The 17,252-nt window shown below is 39.3% G+C and overlaps 1 protein-coding gene across 1 annotated transcript; it reads left to right on the top strand.

The window, feature by feature from the left end:
- Positions 1-1,073: 1,073 nt before the first annotated feature.
- IYD (iodotyrosine deiodinase) lies at positions 1,074-16,998 on the top strand. Its single transcript, XM_010206998.2, has 5 exons — positions 1,074-1,269; positions 10,228-10,422; positions 12,384-12,543; positions 14,016-14,172; positions 16,816-16,998. The coding sequence occupies exons 1-5, from the start codon at positions 1,083-1,085 to the stop codon at positions 16,996-16,998; spliced, it is 882 nt and encodes a 293-aa protein (XP_010205300.2). The 5' UTR covers positions 1,074-1,082.
- Positions 16,999-17,252: the final 254 nt, after the last annotated feature.

Consider the following 17,252-nt stretch of genomic DNA (forward strand, 5'->3'; position numbering starts at 1 on the left):
TATCCACAATGCAGATTAACTTGCTGAGGATGCAGAGACTTCAGAGCTGGGTCTGTGTAGTGGGAGAGAAACCTTGGCCCGGGCTGAGCTTAGTCAGTACTGAAAAAAGGCTGGTGGGTGGGTGCTGGTGTCTGCATGCAGTCAGGATCCCCATACCCTGCTCTCTAGCATTCTCCCCAGCACCCATTACCATTTTGTTATCCAGTATGTCCCAACAGTCTCAGATAAAGACATTGATTCAATGCTGCTGTGCTCGTTCAGTTCCCAAACAGCTGGCTAAGGTAAAAAATGGATTAAGCATTTAGACATTGACCATTCTTGCATTAGGCAAGGACCCTATCACTTTTTAATCTGTCCTTGATAAGATAGCTGAATCACGGTTTCTAAATTCACTACAGCAGAGATAGTTATCCCTCAAATATTTCTTACTTTGGTTCCCCAAATTCTTTCTGTTTTTTTCTTCCCCTAGAACACTTAGGATGAATACAGAGTTCTGTGAATCATCTTCTTCATGCTGCTGCTTACCTGTTTGATTGGCCTGTTTACATAGGCAAGGCTGGCACTGCAAGCTGATATTCATTGGTGATATTCTGATTTCCTGGGATATGTGCCATTTGACTAATTTTATGAGTTAAACATTGAAGACATGCCATAAGTTTTAAAAGTCACATTGCCACTTGTCTCTTTCTCATAGTCATTGTTGCAAGCAAGATTACTGGTATCACCATAACAATAAAAATTAGGGGGAAGAAATGTTTGCCTTAGTCTGGGTTTTTGGAAGCTCTTTTCTTTTAAAATTTTTACACTGGACAGCATTTACAGGTTTGTATCTGGTCAGTGCCTCTTCTTGCTGTTTGTAAGCAGTTTCTTCCCAGACCATATATAAACCTAGGTCTGCTTAACAGCAGGAGCACATCACAGATGAGATTGTGGGGGTGGTGGCTGAAAAGTAGAAACAGGATAGGGTTGAGGACTGAGGCTTGGATCCACCCCTTTCTGCTTACTGCTGTTCTGCGCTTTCCTTTTCATGCCCCTCTTTTCCAGAGAAACAACTGAACTCTGAAGGAAGGCTCCACGTTTCTATGGTCATGGCCCTCTTTTCTTCTCTAACCCCAATCTTTGTAGCCATTATATGTGTTTTGATTGGGGTAATTCTGAAGACAACTAATAGAGAGAAGGAAAAACATGAGACTAAAAGCAAGCCTCTGACTCGCCCATGGGTGGATGAAGATCTAAAAGATGGCACCGACCACCCCTTAGATGAAGGAGGTAAGAAAAATCTTACCCTTCTGAGTACTTTTGCTCTTTCTGTTTTATCTGCTGATCTGAATGATGGAGATATGATCTTCTAGACTTTTCCACAGTGACAGCAGTGCATAGTGCTACATTGCTGCTATGCCCTGAGCTTGTTAGCGCTTTGGAAGGAGACTGTCCTTGTGTCGTGTCACTCTTGGTGTAAATCTATTGCCTCCAAACCCCATGGGTCAGAGTGCAAAAAGAAAATGCATTTTCAAAGACCCCGTCTGTCCCTCTGCACAGCAGATCTCAGACCTATGAAGGACTCTATGGGCAACATGTTGAACGAAAGGAGATATTGCTGCAGTCCTCCCAGCCTCTTCCCAGGCCTCGTTAGTGTGAGCAAAGGGAAAACCTGAGCACAGAGTTTCTATTTGCAAGCTGATTTTGTAGACAGCTCATCCACTGCTACAAAATTGGTCTTAGCACCTCCAGAAAAGTTAGAAATGGGTTTACTAGAGTTATTACAAAAGTCCTCTATTTGTGACTTCTGAGAATGTTCATGAAAGCGTTAGCTGGATTAACACTGGGATCATTTGGGAGCTATGTTGAATAAATATTTGAGAACAAAACATGTTGCTAATCTGTTTGCTCAACTATGTATTCAAAATCGTACAGAGCACCTCTTTTCTTTTTTTCCAGTAGTGATTTCTGATGCACAATTTGGACAAAAGTCTGAGCATAAAATGTACCTTTCCTTTCTGCTTCCTGACTATCCTCTATAACGTGGCTTTATTTCCTTATGAAGTAAAAACCTACAGAGTTTGGTTGCTGTGAATTTAAACTTGCAGTTGATACAGCTTTTTTATTTTACTTTTCCCCCCTCGCCCAAGATAATTTCAAAAGCTTTTAGTGTGTTTTTTGTCACATAATGATACACTCCCTGAGTCTGCTTCTAGGTATCTTGGAATTTACATTGTTTTTCTGCACATATACCTATTTCCAAGAACCATTATTTCTTTTTATTTCTGAGTGTTCAGTGTTCTTTGGGTTAGTGTTGTGTATTGGTTTTCAAAAACAGTTGATACTTGGAACATTTTAAACCATCTTGACTATTTCCCCAGTACACAACATTTCTTTTAAAATGAGTTTGTATGTTGTATCCTCATTTGTTCAATACAAGATAGACTGTGTATATCAGTATCTCATATTTTCTTTGTCAGCAATGGCTTCAGTTCAGTTAAAATGCTGCAAATCAAAACTCCCGTGAGTAGTTCAAGTGATAATTGATGTCTTTGACTACAGCTGTTTCTATCAGTTTAAAAATTTAGATCTAAATAAACAAACCTGTTAGCTCATAACAAGAGCCTCACTACCTCAGATCCATAAATAAAATGCTATTCTTTTGTGTCTTAGTTGCTTTCCCTTTTATTCACATGCTAAATGCAAAACTCTACTGGTTTAAAATTAATTGCAAAAAAACCTGAACCAGGTAGATAGACATATTTGTGCTGTTGCTAAAGGGAGATTTATTTATTTTTTAAGTAAAACTTCTCTCAACGTACTGTGTCATCCAACATGAAATTAGAATTTTTTGGTATGTTGCTTTCAACAAGTAATCATTTTTCCCTTAATAATGTATAATGCAAACCAACATCTTTGGAAAACAGGCATGTCTCTTATCTGTAGGGAAAAAAAAAATAATTGTGTCATGCTTAGGGACATTTTTCTTCATGAGGGGAAAGCCCAGTGTGAGAAGAGAATATGGTCACTGCTACTTTGCTACTACTTCAATTCAGGATCAAAACGTATTCACCTTGTTGATAGTTACATTTTCACTGGCTGCCCTAGATGTTGAAATGGAAATATGGATGTAAACACATTTTCTTAATAGTAAATAATATTTTACCTGCTGTGTAAATTCTGCTACATCACTAATGTATCTTTATCAGAAAATTTCTTTTCTACTTAAATGTCTCAAGCTGACTTGTGTTTAAAGAAAAAGCTCCTCTGAGGAGAATTTGTATTAGGTGAGATGAAACATTTTTTAAGGCCATGTCTAAAACTAGAATCTAGAGCTGCCATAACAAGCTGAATTTTGAACATCCTTCTGACTGGAAAAAGCAGCTGAAGAGCAAGTTGTCTGATATGTGCCTGTGACCACAATGAGGGTGCTTTGCCAAGAGGGTAAGAGCTCTGTAACAAAAGTGTTGAACTTCAGTGTTGAACTTGGGCCCCATGAACCTTCCCTGAAAGGGCACTGACAGGGCATACCTTTGAGCAGCAATGCATTCAGTGTAATTAGCTGAGATGCTTGGGCAGACTCAGTAGAGTCACTTATTGGCAGTGAAGGATAGAAGTGGGAGGGCCCAACATGTTATGCTTTCAGCAGCTGAAGAGAAGGATGCTTCTCAAAAGAGCCGGAATCCACTTCTTTGGTTAAGTGGGAAACATTCACTCAATCCATTTGTTTAATGTTTTAACTGGCAGTGATTCAGATTTGTTAGCATACCCATCTGTCCTGTAACTTCATTTATAAGAACCAGAATGAGCGATTGCTGTGCTGTGGGTTGGCAAGAATGGTTGGTATGTGTGTATATATCTGGCCATGCCTTGCATTAGGCTATGTGTGATTACCTATTAGATAGAGATGAAAAAAATATTTCTTCAGCCTTGTCTTGAATGATGAGCCATGAAAGGCTTTCTTCAAGTGGTGGGCATCTGATCTCAAAGTGGTGGTATCTTGTGTCCCACTGCTTCAGATTTACACAATTTGATCTGGACTGTTGCAAAGACAAATTTGTGTATTAGTCTCCTTCTTGATCATATGTTCAATAAAGTAGTTGATGGATAAGATAAATACAGACCCAGTTTACAGTGGTGTGGAGGATGAGGTTGAGTTTTGTTTGCATCCTTGTTACACTGGGCATCAGTTGCAGGCATTTTATTAGTATGTATTTAATTTTGGAGACTGTGGTGATCTACCCAAGGACTACAAAGCAATGTACAAAGGCCCAAATGTTCCAGTTCTTCTGAGAATGCACTGTTCATTTCTTGTGAATAATCATTTTCTCCCACTCTAGAAGTATTTTTCCTCTCCCAAAGTTCAAAGGCTTCCCATATCTTTTAATAATACTACTTACACGTATGAGGCAGTAGTAGTTTAATTTTCCAGTTCAGTGGCATTTCATGCTTTGTGTCGTTTAGGAACACAGGACTTACATAGACTTGAGGCATCGTTGTGTTTATCTCCCTGCACACTGCAGACACCTCCAGCCTTTGTCATCAGCTGAATGAATGTGAAAACTGTCTTTTTTTTAACCATTTTCTTTAACCTTGCTGGAAGGATATTCCAGAACTTTGGGCAGTGGGTTAAAAAACCTCCTCTTCCTGCCTGCTCAAACATATTTAATACTACACTATACCCATTTCTCCCATTCCATCCTCTTGTGAGCTTAAAGGATATTTTTCCAGCCCCGGTATACTCTCCTGTGGTTTGCAGACAGCAATCATATTAACTTTTAACTTAACTTTTACTAGGCAATTCAGAAAATCTCCTCTTTATAAAACAGCCACTCTATTCCTCTGAAGATCTTAAGAAACCTTCAGCAACGATATTCGAGTTTGAGGTATTTTTTACAATATGGCTTCTCCCACTTGATGCTTCTTTTGCTTAAGATCCCTGACCAACTTTTGAGGCTTTAAGATAATCCTGCTAACCACTATTTATAACCCACTAGTAAGACACTCCATCTCTTTTAGTTCCATATTAGCCACACACTCAATTCAGCACTGGATTCACCACTGGGATTCCTGTAGTGGCAGATTATGTAGCAGTCTGTCATTAATCAAATAAAAAAGCACAGGATCAGTTGTCCCAGAATTTTAAGTCCAAAGACCTGAAAGCTTTCTTTATGTATATTTAGTTGTTTTTCTATGCATTATATCTTTACACTGGAAAAGAGGATTGGAGAGGAATTCTATGCTTAGAAAGCAGTTTCTCAGAGAAGAAGCTGAAACTACTGGTCTGGAAAGCAAATGCAATGGTCTAGACTGAGGTTACAAGTGAAGTTTCTCAAGGATTGGTCTCAGGACCAATTGTAAATATTATCTAGTGATCTTTGCATAAAGCCAAGGAGTGTACAAATGAAATATCTTATGGATATAAAACTGGAGATCAACACCACAATGAAGTATCAATGTAGGTAAATAAGTGGTTAACAGAAATGAAATGACAAGTCATTATCAGTGTGAGTTTATGTTACTAGCAACTCATGGTAAGAAATTTTGCTACAAACTGAGGCAAAGATTATTACGTGCCTTGTAGGGTGTTTATAACTTCCTAGATGAACTGCTGGGAAGAGCACATACATCATCCTAACATGTATCCAGCAAAGAATTTCTGGTAGAAAAAGTTTTAAAATGAGATTTCACTTGGGGTGTCTGAGCCAAAACCATTTCAGATTTGCTTAAAAAGAGGAAACCTTATTAGTGTTGTACAACAGAATTGATGGCATTTTTGAGAATGTGGCTAACAAGATAACAGTCTGACTTGCAGGATATCTGTTGTCCATCAAATGATGGAATACACAGAGATGTAAACAAGACATTTGAAGTAATGTATAATATGACCGTACAAATGGGGATATGTCTAAACACAGCAATTAAAGATATAGAGAGCATGCACTAAACAGATGGTACTGATAATGATTTTAGCTTAACATATGGATAATGTTAACTGCTGAGAATGAATGGCAGACACATTGTGCAAAAGAATAAATAATAAATGAATTTATTTAAAAATGTTAAAAGGGTTTTGGTTCTGTATGTCAGAATTGACACTTCTGGTTTTGAAACTTCTCACTTCTGGGTTTTTCTCTGGCCTCAGCCAGTATTCACATTTTGAGTGTATTAAGGTTTTTTACGATTTTCTGACAAATTTCAAACTTATATATGATGATTCTCACACTTGAATTCTCACTAATCATCTCACCTTTGTGCTGCATTCAAAATCTTTGGAAAGATATTTCCTTTTTTGCCCTGTTACTATCATGTTGAACCATCTTGACCACACAACAGCTTCACTTCTTTTCTTCTACTTAAGTGGGACAAACCCCAAAGCCACAAAACAAGCAAACCTCTCAAAACATAACTGAGCCCGACCTTAGGTAATACTGTAAATTTCTCTGCTAACTAATAGTTTCCCTCATTTCCTAGTGGCCTATAGATCATTTAATTGAGATGTTTATTCAACTGATTACATCTAAGATGATATTTATATCTCCAATTTAAAGAAATGCCAACTGTCTCTGCTTCCTGATCTCCAAATTCTTCAAGTTCTCCAACTTCATTTTCTTAATCTCTTACTTTTCCTGAATTTTTTCTCTTAAAAATTGAGAGCCATAGTTACAGCTCTTCTTTTCCTTACCTTTTCTTGTAGTCAATTAAATTGGATGAAAGGATAATCTTAGTTTAGGAGTACTTTTTGCATCCTCCTCTCTCAATGAAACCAAAGTTAAGATCAAGGTACCAAAAGAAGAAGAGGTTATTTGATTAAGGTATTGAATGCTTCTTCAGCTGGTAAGCCTGGTTTCTAGTATTCAGAGAATCAAAGAATGGTCAGAATTGGAAGGGACCTCTAGAGATCATGTAGTCCAACTAACCTGCTATCATATAACTAACCTGTTATCATATTTCCTCTTCAGTCTATACCTCTTAAAGCTGTACTTCTGCCAGATACTTCATAACAATGGTGTGGTTGAGGCATAGAATCATAGAATGGTAGGGATGGAAGAGACCTTTAGAGATCATCTAGCCCAACCCCCCTGCAGATCAGGTCTCATAGGAATGTCATCCAGGCGGGTCTTGAAGACCTCCAAGGAAGGAGACTCCACAACCTCCCTGGCAATGTCTTAAAGGCGTGTTCTGGTCTAAGTATGACCTTGGGAGACCTTTGTAGGCTTCACACTATTGCAGAAGACAGTGTGTCTCAAAAGGTTAAAGCCATGCTTTCTTATTTCTTTATGATCTACCACAACATCAATTATTACCTATTTCTTTTATTGATATGCTTCCTGCATGAGTGAAAGCAGGTCCTGCTGTGTTGTTATTGCATCTTCATTCTTGCCTCTGTGTCATGTCTTGTTTTATGTCCTGTACAGACAGCAGTAGTTCAGCCAGTTGCTGTCCAGGCTCTGAAGTCAACTAGCCACAAGCAACATCCTCTCTGGATTAAGTACATCATCTGAGCCAGTTCTCTGACTACTTATCCATATAAGTAATTCAATCTCAGTCTTCAGTCTTCATACTTCTGTCCTTCAACATTCATGTATGTACTGATGGATTAACACTTGCTTGACTTTCTTCTTGTATTTCAAAACCAGGAACAGAGATTACAAAAGTTCCCTCCAGCCTTTACTCCAATTTGACAAACCTCCTTTGCAAAGATAGACAGGATTTTGTAGACCAATCTTAGTATCTGTAAATCAAAATTATTGTTGATAGTTTTGCAATAGTACAAGAAAAATATATGAGCAAGCAGGGCTTGCTTAAGAGCCAAGGTTAGATGATAAAGTCTCCCCCATCATTTGGTGAATATAAAGAGTATGGTGCATTGAAGGTAAGCTATTTCCTACTTTCTGAAATTTGATGAAAACCTCACTGTAAGAAAGTAAATAATGAGAGCATATAAGATCTCTTGGGTCCTGGGGTTAGTTTTATTTGACTGTTTCTAGGCCAGAAATAGTCCATTTCCCAGGACACTCAGCATTGTAAATTTGTGAAATGGATAAGGATGATCACTACAGCACATTGATGTAAGCACAAATTCTGACCTGAGATTCTCACCAAGATGCTAATCCAATACCTACTTTCAGTATAGTTTTCTGGTTAGATTCTACCTTTTGACAGATGATGCACAACCTCTGCTAATTTCTGGATTTTTTTTGTTATCATAAGGAAGATATCTCTCCCATTTAAAAGCTCCTCTTATGTGAGCACCTATGAATAAAATGAAGATGTGCATCATTCTGTGTAACTGCTAAATCTCAATTCAGCAGCAAATACTTCTGTTGTAGTTTCAATATTGCTATACACAGGATGGATTTGGAGAGGGAGAATTAATTTTATTGGACAAATCAAGACAGTTACAAGAGGCCATACAGCTCCTGAGTCTGTAATGCTATTGAGAGGAGTTTGCAGGAGACATTATGTGCCTGTCATTGTCTCAGCTTCTGTCTGTGGAAAGTTTTGCTTATTGGCTTTTACCAGCTTAACACAGCACTCATGAAAGTGGCATGCTGTGGTACCATGCAGAGCGTGGAAGAGGTGGGAAGGATGCAGAGCTCTCATTGTCTTCCTGCCTCCTCTCCCCAGCTACCCGACCACTGTAAAACAGGATATTGAACACTGTCCCCAGCAGAACCTCTTCCTCTCAACATCCCATTGCACCACATTACTTGCTAGTGCAAACATAGCCTTTTAACCCTGTGGCATTCCATTTACTGAGTGTGGAGGAGGAACAGTAAAGTGTGTGTGAAGGTTTCCGAAAGAGAAGATCACTGGAATCCTAACAAACAGCAAGTTCTAGTCAGCTGGTTGCTGCTTGAATAGAAATCTACTAAGCATGAACCACAAAGGGAGCACTAGGATGAGGCATCCTCTTGCTTTTTCAGTTTGAGTGTTCAAGATGGCCACAAAAATAATTTTTACAATGGGTCACTGCTTCCCATTACGCTGGAGCCAGGTCCTTGCAGAGTGTGACTGAGAGTGTTTAACAGAGGCATGAAATGCTAAACAAAACAATTTTTTCTGAGTGACTTCTTTGTATCCAGAATGAAATATATATTATTCAGCTACCAGAATAATTCTGTTTAAATTCAACGTAGGTAACTGGATATATTACAGCCTCTTGCACATGCAGGGCCACACTTGTAAATAACACACTGATGTTTATAAAATGAACAAGAAATCAGCTTAGTGTCTAAGGCAAATTGCAGACAATACTACTAAAACATAGAAATAATTGCTGTTTGAATTTACTACGAATTGAAATACTAGCTTAACAGCAACTGAAAAAGAACTGGAATATTTTTTCCTGACTTGGTCTTCTATAATAGATTGCTCAGTACTACTGACTAATCAAAATGCAAAATTTAAATGGCTTTAACTTCCCCATCATAGTTGCAAAAAATGCTATCTCTGCTGATTCTAGGAATGCAAGGAAGAAAGAGGAGATCTCATAGACAACAGAAGATGCATTTTGTGCTATAAAAATACCCCAGAGACAGAGATGTCAGTGAAATGAGGAACCATTTCCAGTTCTTAAATTAAAGACAAGAAACCCAATAACCTACATTTGATATTTTGTTATCTTAAGCATAGATGTCTGTCATCCATTTTCTCTTATGCTGAAAGTATTGTGAAACCAAAGAACTTAACCACAAAAGTTACATTTGCTCAGAGCCTGGACTTGTAATGCTTCTGCTGTGAAACATGAATATGAAAGAAGCTGACATTCAGCTCTTCAGAGGAGATTTTACACATATTGTTAGTTAAACTGTCTCCTTAAGTTCAGTAATTAAATTGATTTTTTTTATGGCTGCATAGGAAGGAACACACATGTTCACATTTACTTACTGAGGAAAATGGGCTGAAAGGTTGGCCAACTTTTCACCCCTGTTTCAGTTTGCAACCCTGTTTTACAGGCAAGTTTGCAGACTGAAATATAGAAGGCTGCAACTTCTTTGTGGATCATGTTTGTTATAGCCAGCCACGACTCTCCAGCCTCTTGATATTTAAACAATTTGTTTATTCAGTAGCTAGGGATCAATGAGTTGTGTCAACTGGAACCTCAGACTTTGCCTTTCCAATGGTGTAGAAGTGCAGTGTGTGGCAATGCAGGCCAAAGTGCATTACAGTGGTGAATGCCAAAGATATAGAAAGTGTTCTCCAGCAGACAAAAAGTCCCTAACCACTTTTATTTTCTTGCAGAAGTTGAGGAAGAGTGGCAAGTACTTGATGAAAATGTTGCCCATGTCCCCTTCTTCGCAGAGCGCTTCTCTGAGGCCGAAATGATTAAAAGGTCACAGATGTTTTACGAGCTTCTTAATAAGAGGCGGTCTGTCAGGTTTCTCAGTGATGAGCCAGTCCCCAGGGAGGTTATTGATAATGTCATCAGAACAGCAGGTATGGTGCTGAGGGATTCAATGTGTGGGGGGAAAAAAAAGCGGGGATCAGCATTGCTATTCAACTATGTAAAAGTGAAGGAATCAGCACTTGGCTTTGGGTTTTCCTGAATTCACCTGTTAGCCATAATGAGTGAGCACCCATTGATCAGTTGGAAATTACTCTGCTTTAAAATTTCTATGTCGAGAACTGGTTTGGAGCATTCCCAACTTCTGTGTATTTGCAATGCTCCCAAAAGAGGGAAAACCCCCCACATTTCAATAGCATGAAACAAAGCATTTCAAGTTCTACAAGATGATATTTAAAATAAAGTTGATATATAGTTTAGTGAGACACCTTTCAAATAGAAATACTGAAGTGTTTCCTCTCAAAAATGTCAAACCATGTATACTTCACATGCTTTAAGATTTAATGCCTTATGAGGATATGTACCATGCGTGGGTTTTGTTTGTTTGTTTTTTCCCCCCAAAACAAATTATTGGAATTGTCTCAACCATGTGAAATGTTTTGGTTGATGTAAATAGTTGGGATTTATTATGAGAAAAGAGTTCAGTCTAGAACTTTTCCAGTCCTTTCAACATCAGTGGAAAGCCTCTGTTCCATGTGATTGGAGTGTTACCCTGATGACAATGATGGAGGTGATTTGACTGAATGGCAGAAATATTTTTTTTTGAGAATTTGTGTGTTTCAAATCATTAATATGATGTCCTGCCCTAATCTCATCTCTGCTTTAGTAACATTAACTTCAGCCAGGAGTGGTTTTGACCCTCATTATTTTTCTTACTGTATGAATCAGCCATTGGTAGTATAGAAAACACTCACAAGCTGCCTTGGAGAAAAATTCAGTAGCCTCTACCAGGGTTAATAATACAGAGGTTCTTAGCATTTGAGGTGCATTGTTTTCCCTTTAAAAACTGTAAGCAGCTTTGTTGCTGCACTATAACGAGTCTTCATCTTCCTCTAATTAGCTAGGAGTCATTAAAACACTGAGCATGTTTTGGCAAGTGCAGCAAAGCGAACAAGCTTGGAGTGCAGATGAAGTACTTAGTAACGCTGAAAGCTTTGGCTTGTGTAGAGAAAAAGAAAACAGAGAAAAGAATAAATGTCACCAGTTCTTACCCAAACCTGAAGAGTAGCAAGGTTCATGATATAAACACATTTCAATATAAAAGATACTTCAAGTCGCTTATTCAGTATTTCTCAAACCGAAATCAACGCTTATGTAAGCAAATGTTTTATGTAGTTTTAAAATGTGTATGAGGGGCTAAAGAGACCTAAACATCCCTAACCTGTTTATCTGTGAACCTGTACAGATAACAATATCCTTCAGCTTCTGGCTTTCATCCTCTAGGCAGTTCAATATTTTAACTGCAATGGTGTTAGTGTGTAATGATCAGGGCTGAATGAGCAAATGCAGATTTAATATGTGAACACCTACATACTCCAGCTGTCTTTGGGACAACAAACTCAGACCTGTATGCTATGTGGCAGATGTCTGTACTGTGCAGCTTCTCATCTTTGTCAGTCAGTGATAGATTCCTGCGGGTGGTTGCTTAGTGTTATTTCCCTGAAAACCATTAGCTTTGCCCTTCAGCTAAAATCGTGTCTCAGAGCCAGGTGCATATTCAGATGGTGTGTTGCTTTTGGTATAACCCTTTGCAAAAACATTATTGCATGCATATATTGCACCACAATACTGCCTCATCATAAGAAATACGAAGGAATTTTTATTAATCCCTAGCTTTGATTTCTTGTAAGGTGGTTGTATGAAGGAAATAACCTCTGATGTTGAATGGGACTTCACGTTCTGCAGAACTTATCACAGTCCTTTTCTTTCCATTTCATTCACTTACTTTCCCGTTGCTCTGTTAGTCAGCCTGAAAGCTCCCAAGGAAGAGATGATGCCTTTTACTGCACACCCTCCTTCCTGGGTTTTCATCTTTCCCTGTATTTGTATTAAGGTACTTCACCCAGTGGAGCACACACTGAGCCCTGGACCTTTGTGGTAGTGCAAGACGCATATTTAAAACATAAGATCCGTGAGATCGTAGAGGAAGAAGAAGAAATCAACTATAAAAAAAGAATGGGAAACAGATGGGTTAATGATCTGAAAAGACTGAGGTATGAAAAAGTCCATTGACTAAGGAGTTTGAAGAGACCTCTCTTTTGGTCTAGAAAAGATGACCTTGGGAAGTTTTAGTCATGCTACTTTTATTTTTTCCCACTACTTCTTTTCAGGAAAAAATCACAAAACAACCCAAAACCTGAAAATATTCAGTTCAGTTTTTAAAACATTCTCATTAAAATGTTCTTTCAAGTCTATGCTCCTCAAACTGCTCCCCAGTTTTCTGGTGCTGCTCAGGAGGGCAGGTGTAAATATTTCCCGCATCCTGATTACAGAGAAAGAAGAAAGATGGGGTCAGAGACTCCTCCATCCAGAGAGTTGCCAGGACTACTATAATGTGTTCATTTTACTAATTTACAACTGGGAAGAAGAGACTTCTCTCTGAGGAAAGTGAAGTTCCCTCTCATCAGGAGCTGAAAGAAAAACCCCAAAACTAGTACCTATGTGTTAATTTTGATTGACTTTTCTTAGGGTCAGATGAGATGGAGCACACAACTAATGCACAGAAAAGAAAAACTCACTATGCTTGTGTGCTTCAGTCTTACCAAAATGATAAAATAGGTGACTTAGATCTTAAGCACACTCTTTCCTGTTGCATGGAACCATCCCAGTTTTTTTACCATTGTTTGCCAAACAATGAAGTCCCTGAAGTCATTGAGAGTTTTGATACTGAGGCAGACCCAAGGCTTGTCCATGTGCAAGTGCTGAATTAGGCAATGTTTAATGTTCCAAATGCCCTCCAAAGTCTGACTGACTTGCTTAATTTCACACAGTGGGAAGATGTCTACTGAGTTTTGTCTTGTCAAATGAAGCATACATGCAAACCTTTCTATGGCTGATTCACCCTACTTGTTGCATAATGTTATTATTTTTCTGGTGCTTATGTGCTACATAAACAACCAAAAGAAATCCTACATCATAATTGTATGTATTGTTATTTAAAAGATGTGAACCAAATGAATTCTAATAGGGCTGAGATACTCAAAAGCAAATAACGTTTTTTTGCTATGAGAATATATTTACATTTGTAACTTACACCCAGAATTTTTGAACTTTTCTGCCAGCAATTTTCCCTACAATCACAAAAAAGTTGGCACTGCAGGTAACGGGTGGAGCTGCAAGTCTGCAAAATTCCAGGAGTTAAATAATCTCAAGGGCAAATGCTCGCGAGTCCAGTTCATAGATAAGAGGTCAAGAACTAACTCCTGTTTTTATGCAATTCCATTCTTCAGAGTGAGCACATCAATTCCTCAGCTGAATCTATTAAAAAAAAGCTTGAACAGAATTCTCAATTTTTTGGTTTAGAAATGTTTCCATTTAAGCTGATAATCTTTCACAGTAAATGTTCTAAGCTTAGTCGACTGTGGTAATTGTCATTTACCTTTAGTGCTCCCTTGCAGACACTAAATGTGACATGGAAAATTGAAAAGCTTGCAAAATAAATGTCTTCAACATTATTCTTTTGCAGAACAAACTGGATCAAAGAGTACCTGGACACTGCTCCCTATCTGATCCTCATTTTCAAGCAGGTATATGGGCGGCTTCTGAATGGCAAAAAGAAGACCCACTACTACAATGAAATTAGTGTTTCTATTGCCTGTGGTATCCTTCTTGCTGCACTGCAGGTATGTTGACAGAACTGCCATACTGGGAATCAATGTATTGGTTTGGATTGTATACCAAGACTATTCTGTCCAAATGAGAGTGGACCCAATTTAGATTTGAACATCATCAGTCCTCTGGATCACTCCAGTTCCTGGTGATTCATAGGTAGCTAGGTAAGTTTAGGTTATGGAAGCTTGCTTATTAAAAATTACAATATTAGTTAGAAAACCACACATATAGTTTTATGAAACTCCTAGTCTTATAAGTCCACAAACAGAGCTATTAGAAAGACATAGCTATTTCTTGTAACATAACTATTGCTTAGTGCTGATAGTTTCAAGGCTGGTATGTACCTGAACAAAATTATTATGGCAAAACTATTACGTTAGTTCTACACTTGAACATTTGGACATTGTACAATCTTAATAATTACAAGGCCTGCCTAGCCCTAAACAAAACTGTTATCTGGGATGGCAGAGGTTTTAAGTCAGTTTTCATCCTGTCCAAGGACCCAGCAATAAAGATATATTGCAAGGAAAGTCTGGATCTTAATCCAACAGTGATCCTTAATGACCACTGAAGGAAGCAAGAAGACACCAAAAGAAACAAGACAGAGGCATAACTTGGGTGGACCAAGACAGGACTATGGGTGGGCCCTTTCCTGGAAATGTGATGAATATTCATGTTTGTTGTAAATATAAGCTGAAAATCCAAAGGCTGAGGTGGGCACGTTTGGTGAGAAATCCCCCATGTTCCCCAGTGCTGCAATAAAGAATACCTGCTTAATAATTGGCTATTGAGTCCCGACTGTCTTCTTCACAGCATCACTGGCAATATGTCTTAGCTTCAAGTTTTGAAGTTTTTCTGCACTGGCCTATGTCTGACAATGTGATTTCTGCCCTCAGTACAGTTAACAAGAATAATGCAGCTTACTTCCAGAGCTGTCACTCTTCTCCTAGCATAGGCATCAGCTCTGTCGTTTCTGCTTTATGATAACAGGGCTGACAGGGTCTGCAGACTACCCAAGCATGGCTGTGCAGTGCCACACTGGCCTTGTCTTTTCAGTAATCCCTAAAAAATTGTTTGACCCCAAATAATTGTTAGTAGACAATGCTGGGAAAAAAATCAGGGACATATTTTACAGAACAGGCTGTACAATTTCAATCACTCTTTTCAAGGCATTACTGAAAGTGAATTGATTTCTAAGGCTCAGCTCATTTCACATCGATGAGCCAGTTGGATTTTCTTGGTGTTTTTTGAGTGCTTAGTTCTGCTGGCTGTATCTGATGCATTCACACAAGTGTTTAAAGGGTGAAGCTATTCCAGGAGTTCACTTGGCCTGTCAGCAGGATAACAGCACGGTGCTACCTGTTATATTAGGCCAATTTCCTACCAGGAACTGACATTTCTTCTCCATTTGGTTTTGAGTGATATTTCCATTCCCACATTGCTGCTCATCAGGAGGATCTTCAGGATGGGAAATTTGAGAATTGAGCAGTACAGAAGCACATTTCTGGGCTGCTGCTGCTCTGCAGCTGCACAATGCTCTATATTTCCTCTCCTTGGAACTGAAGGCAAAGGCAACACACAGGGAGTGGGGTAGAACCAGCACTATGTCACTAGCACCTCAGTCAGAAGCAGTAGAAGTGAAAAGGCTTTTCTACCCCCAGAGCCAGCCTACCATCAGGTGGGATTTCTGAGCCTCCCTACCAACTGTTAGGGACCTTAGTGCTGTCTGTTTTACAGCTCCTAGAAATTAATTGACAACATTAAAGAAGACAGTGGCTTGGGCATGCCCAGCAAACATTCAGCACCACCACTGTTAGCTCTTTAAGAAAAGATTGTAGAATTTAATTTGAGAGGCCCATTGCCTGAGCACCATTGTCTAGTTGACTTTCATATCTCTAAGCCTTCCAAAAAGATTGCATTGCCTAGAAGGAGAGACTGAAATCTACATGTGCAACTCTCAACAAGTGCCTCAGCTGCATAGTCATGTCTTGGATAATGTCAGCTTTTTAGTATCTGTCAGATTGTTTAGCTTTTTTTGGATGAGATTTCATGTGGCAGGAGGAGTGATGCACAGACTCATTTTGGGGTTCTGATGTAAGCCAGAACACTGGCACTGGGAGAGATGGCAACAGACTCATGTGACAAAATCTGAGGCAAAGCTTGTACCCTCTGTCCCAGTGTCCCTGTACAGCTCTGGGGCAGGAACAAATGTTCAGAAAGCTGTAAGGAACTCCTGCCAACTGTACGGCTGCAAGAACCAACATATTTCTCTGTATGAGCCAGGTGAACTTCATGGGATGATACTCCAGTAATATTACCACAACTGCCTCTCATCTTCCCTGTGGCTATGGTTCCCCACATTACACTGAGCACTGCAGGCAGGCTTCTACTGCACAGCATATAGACATGTCATGCAGAATGTGTTGTTCCTGTGGTGGAGAAATGCTGTACTTCTGTGTAAGCCAAGCCAGTGTTTTTTATGGTACCATTGAGGCTATTAGTAAATCCCATGTTCTGAAGCCTGCAGCAGAGTCTAATGAAGCAGCTTTTCTGGGCATATCAATAGGTACAGTGTACAAGTCTGGTGGGAATAACAAATACAAATAGAGAGCACAGACTTCTGTCTCACTCTGCTGCTGTGTGTCTTGCTGCAGAACGTGGGTCTCTACACGGTGACCTCCACGCCCCTCAACTGCGGCCCCCAGCTCCGGGTGCTGCTCCAGCGCCCAGTAAATGAGAAGCTACTCTTGCTGCTCCCTGTTGGCTATCCCAAGAAAGATGCTACTGTGCCTGCATTGACCCGCAAGCCTCTGGAAGACATCATGGTGGTCATGTGAGCACAGCCTCACAAGGAACTAAGGCATCCCTGCTGCCAGCTAGCAAGCAGCAGCACAGCCTGCTGAAGTTGGCACTGCTCTTTCTGTGTATCATCCTCCTGTGTTACTGGTGCTCTGGCTGTTTATACCTCTATTTCTTTTAGTGCTAGTAATCTACTGATGGCAGTGAGTAGTTAAGTGCTGTGCATTTGACAGGTGCTATTACCAATGAGCCCAGGCAATTGTTCCAGGGAACATGTACAATGACATTTAAA

The sequence above is a fragment of the Colius striatus genome, chromosome 2 (genome assembly GCF_028858725.1).
Source record: "Colius striatus isolate bColStr4 chromosome 2, bColStr4.1.hap1, whole genome shotgun sequence".
Taxonomy (NCBI): Eukaryota; Metazoa; Chordata; class Aves; order Coliiformes; family Coliidae; genus Colius; species Colius striatus.

Bases quoted from the DNA above. Each gene is read 5' to 3' on its own strand.
- IYD (XM_010206998.2), top strand. From the start codon at position 1,083: ATGGTCATGGCCCTCTTTTCTTCTCTAACCCCAATCTTTGTAGCCATT. The intron at 12,544-14,015 runs GTATGAAAAAGT...ATTCTTTTGCAG, and splicing joins AATGATCTGAAAAGACTGAG to AACAAACTGGATCAAAGAGT. The intron at 14,173-16,815 runs GTATGTTGACAG...GTCTTGCTGCAG, and splicing joins TCCTTCTTGCTGCACTGCAG to AACGTGGGTCTCTACACGGT.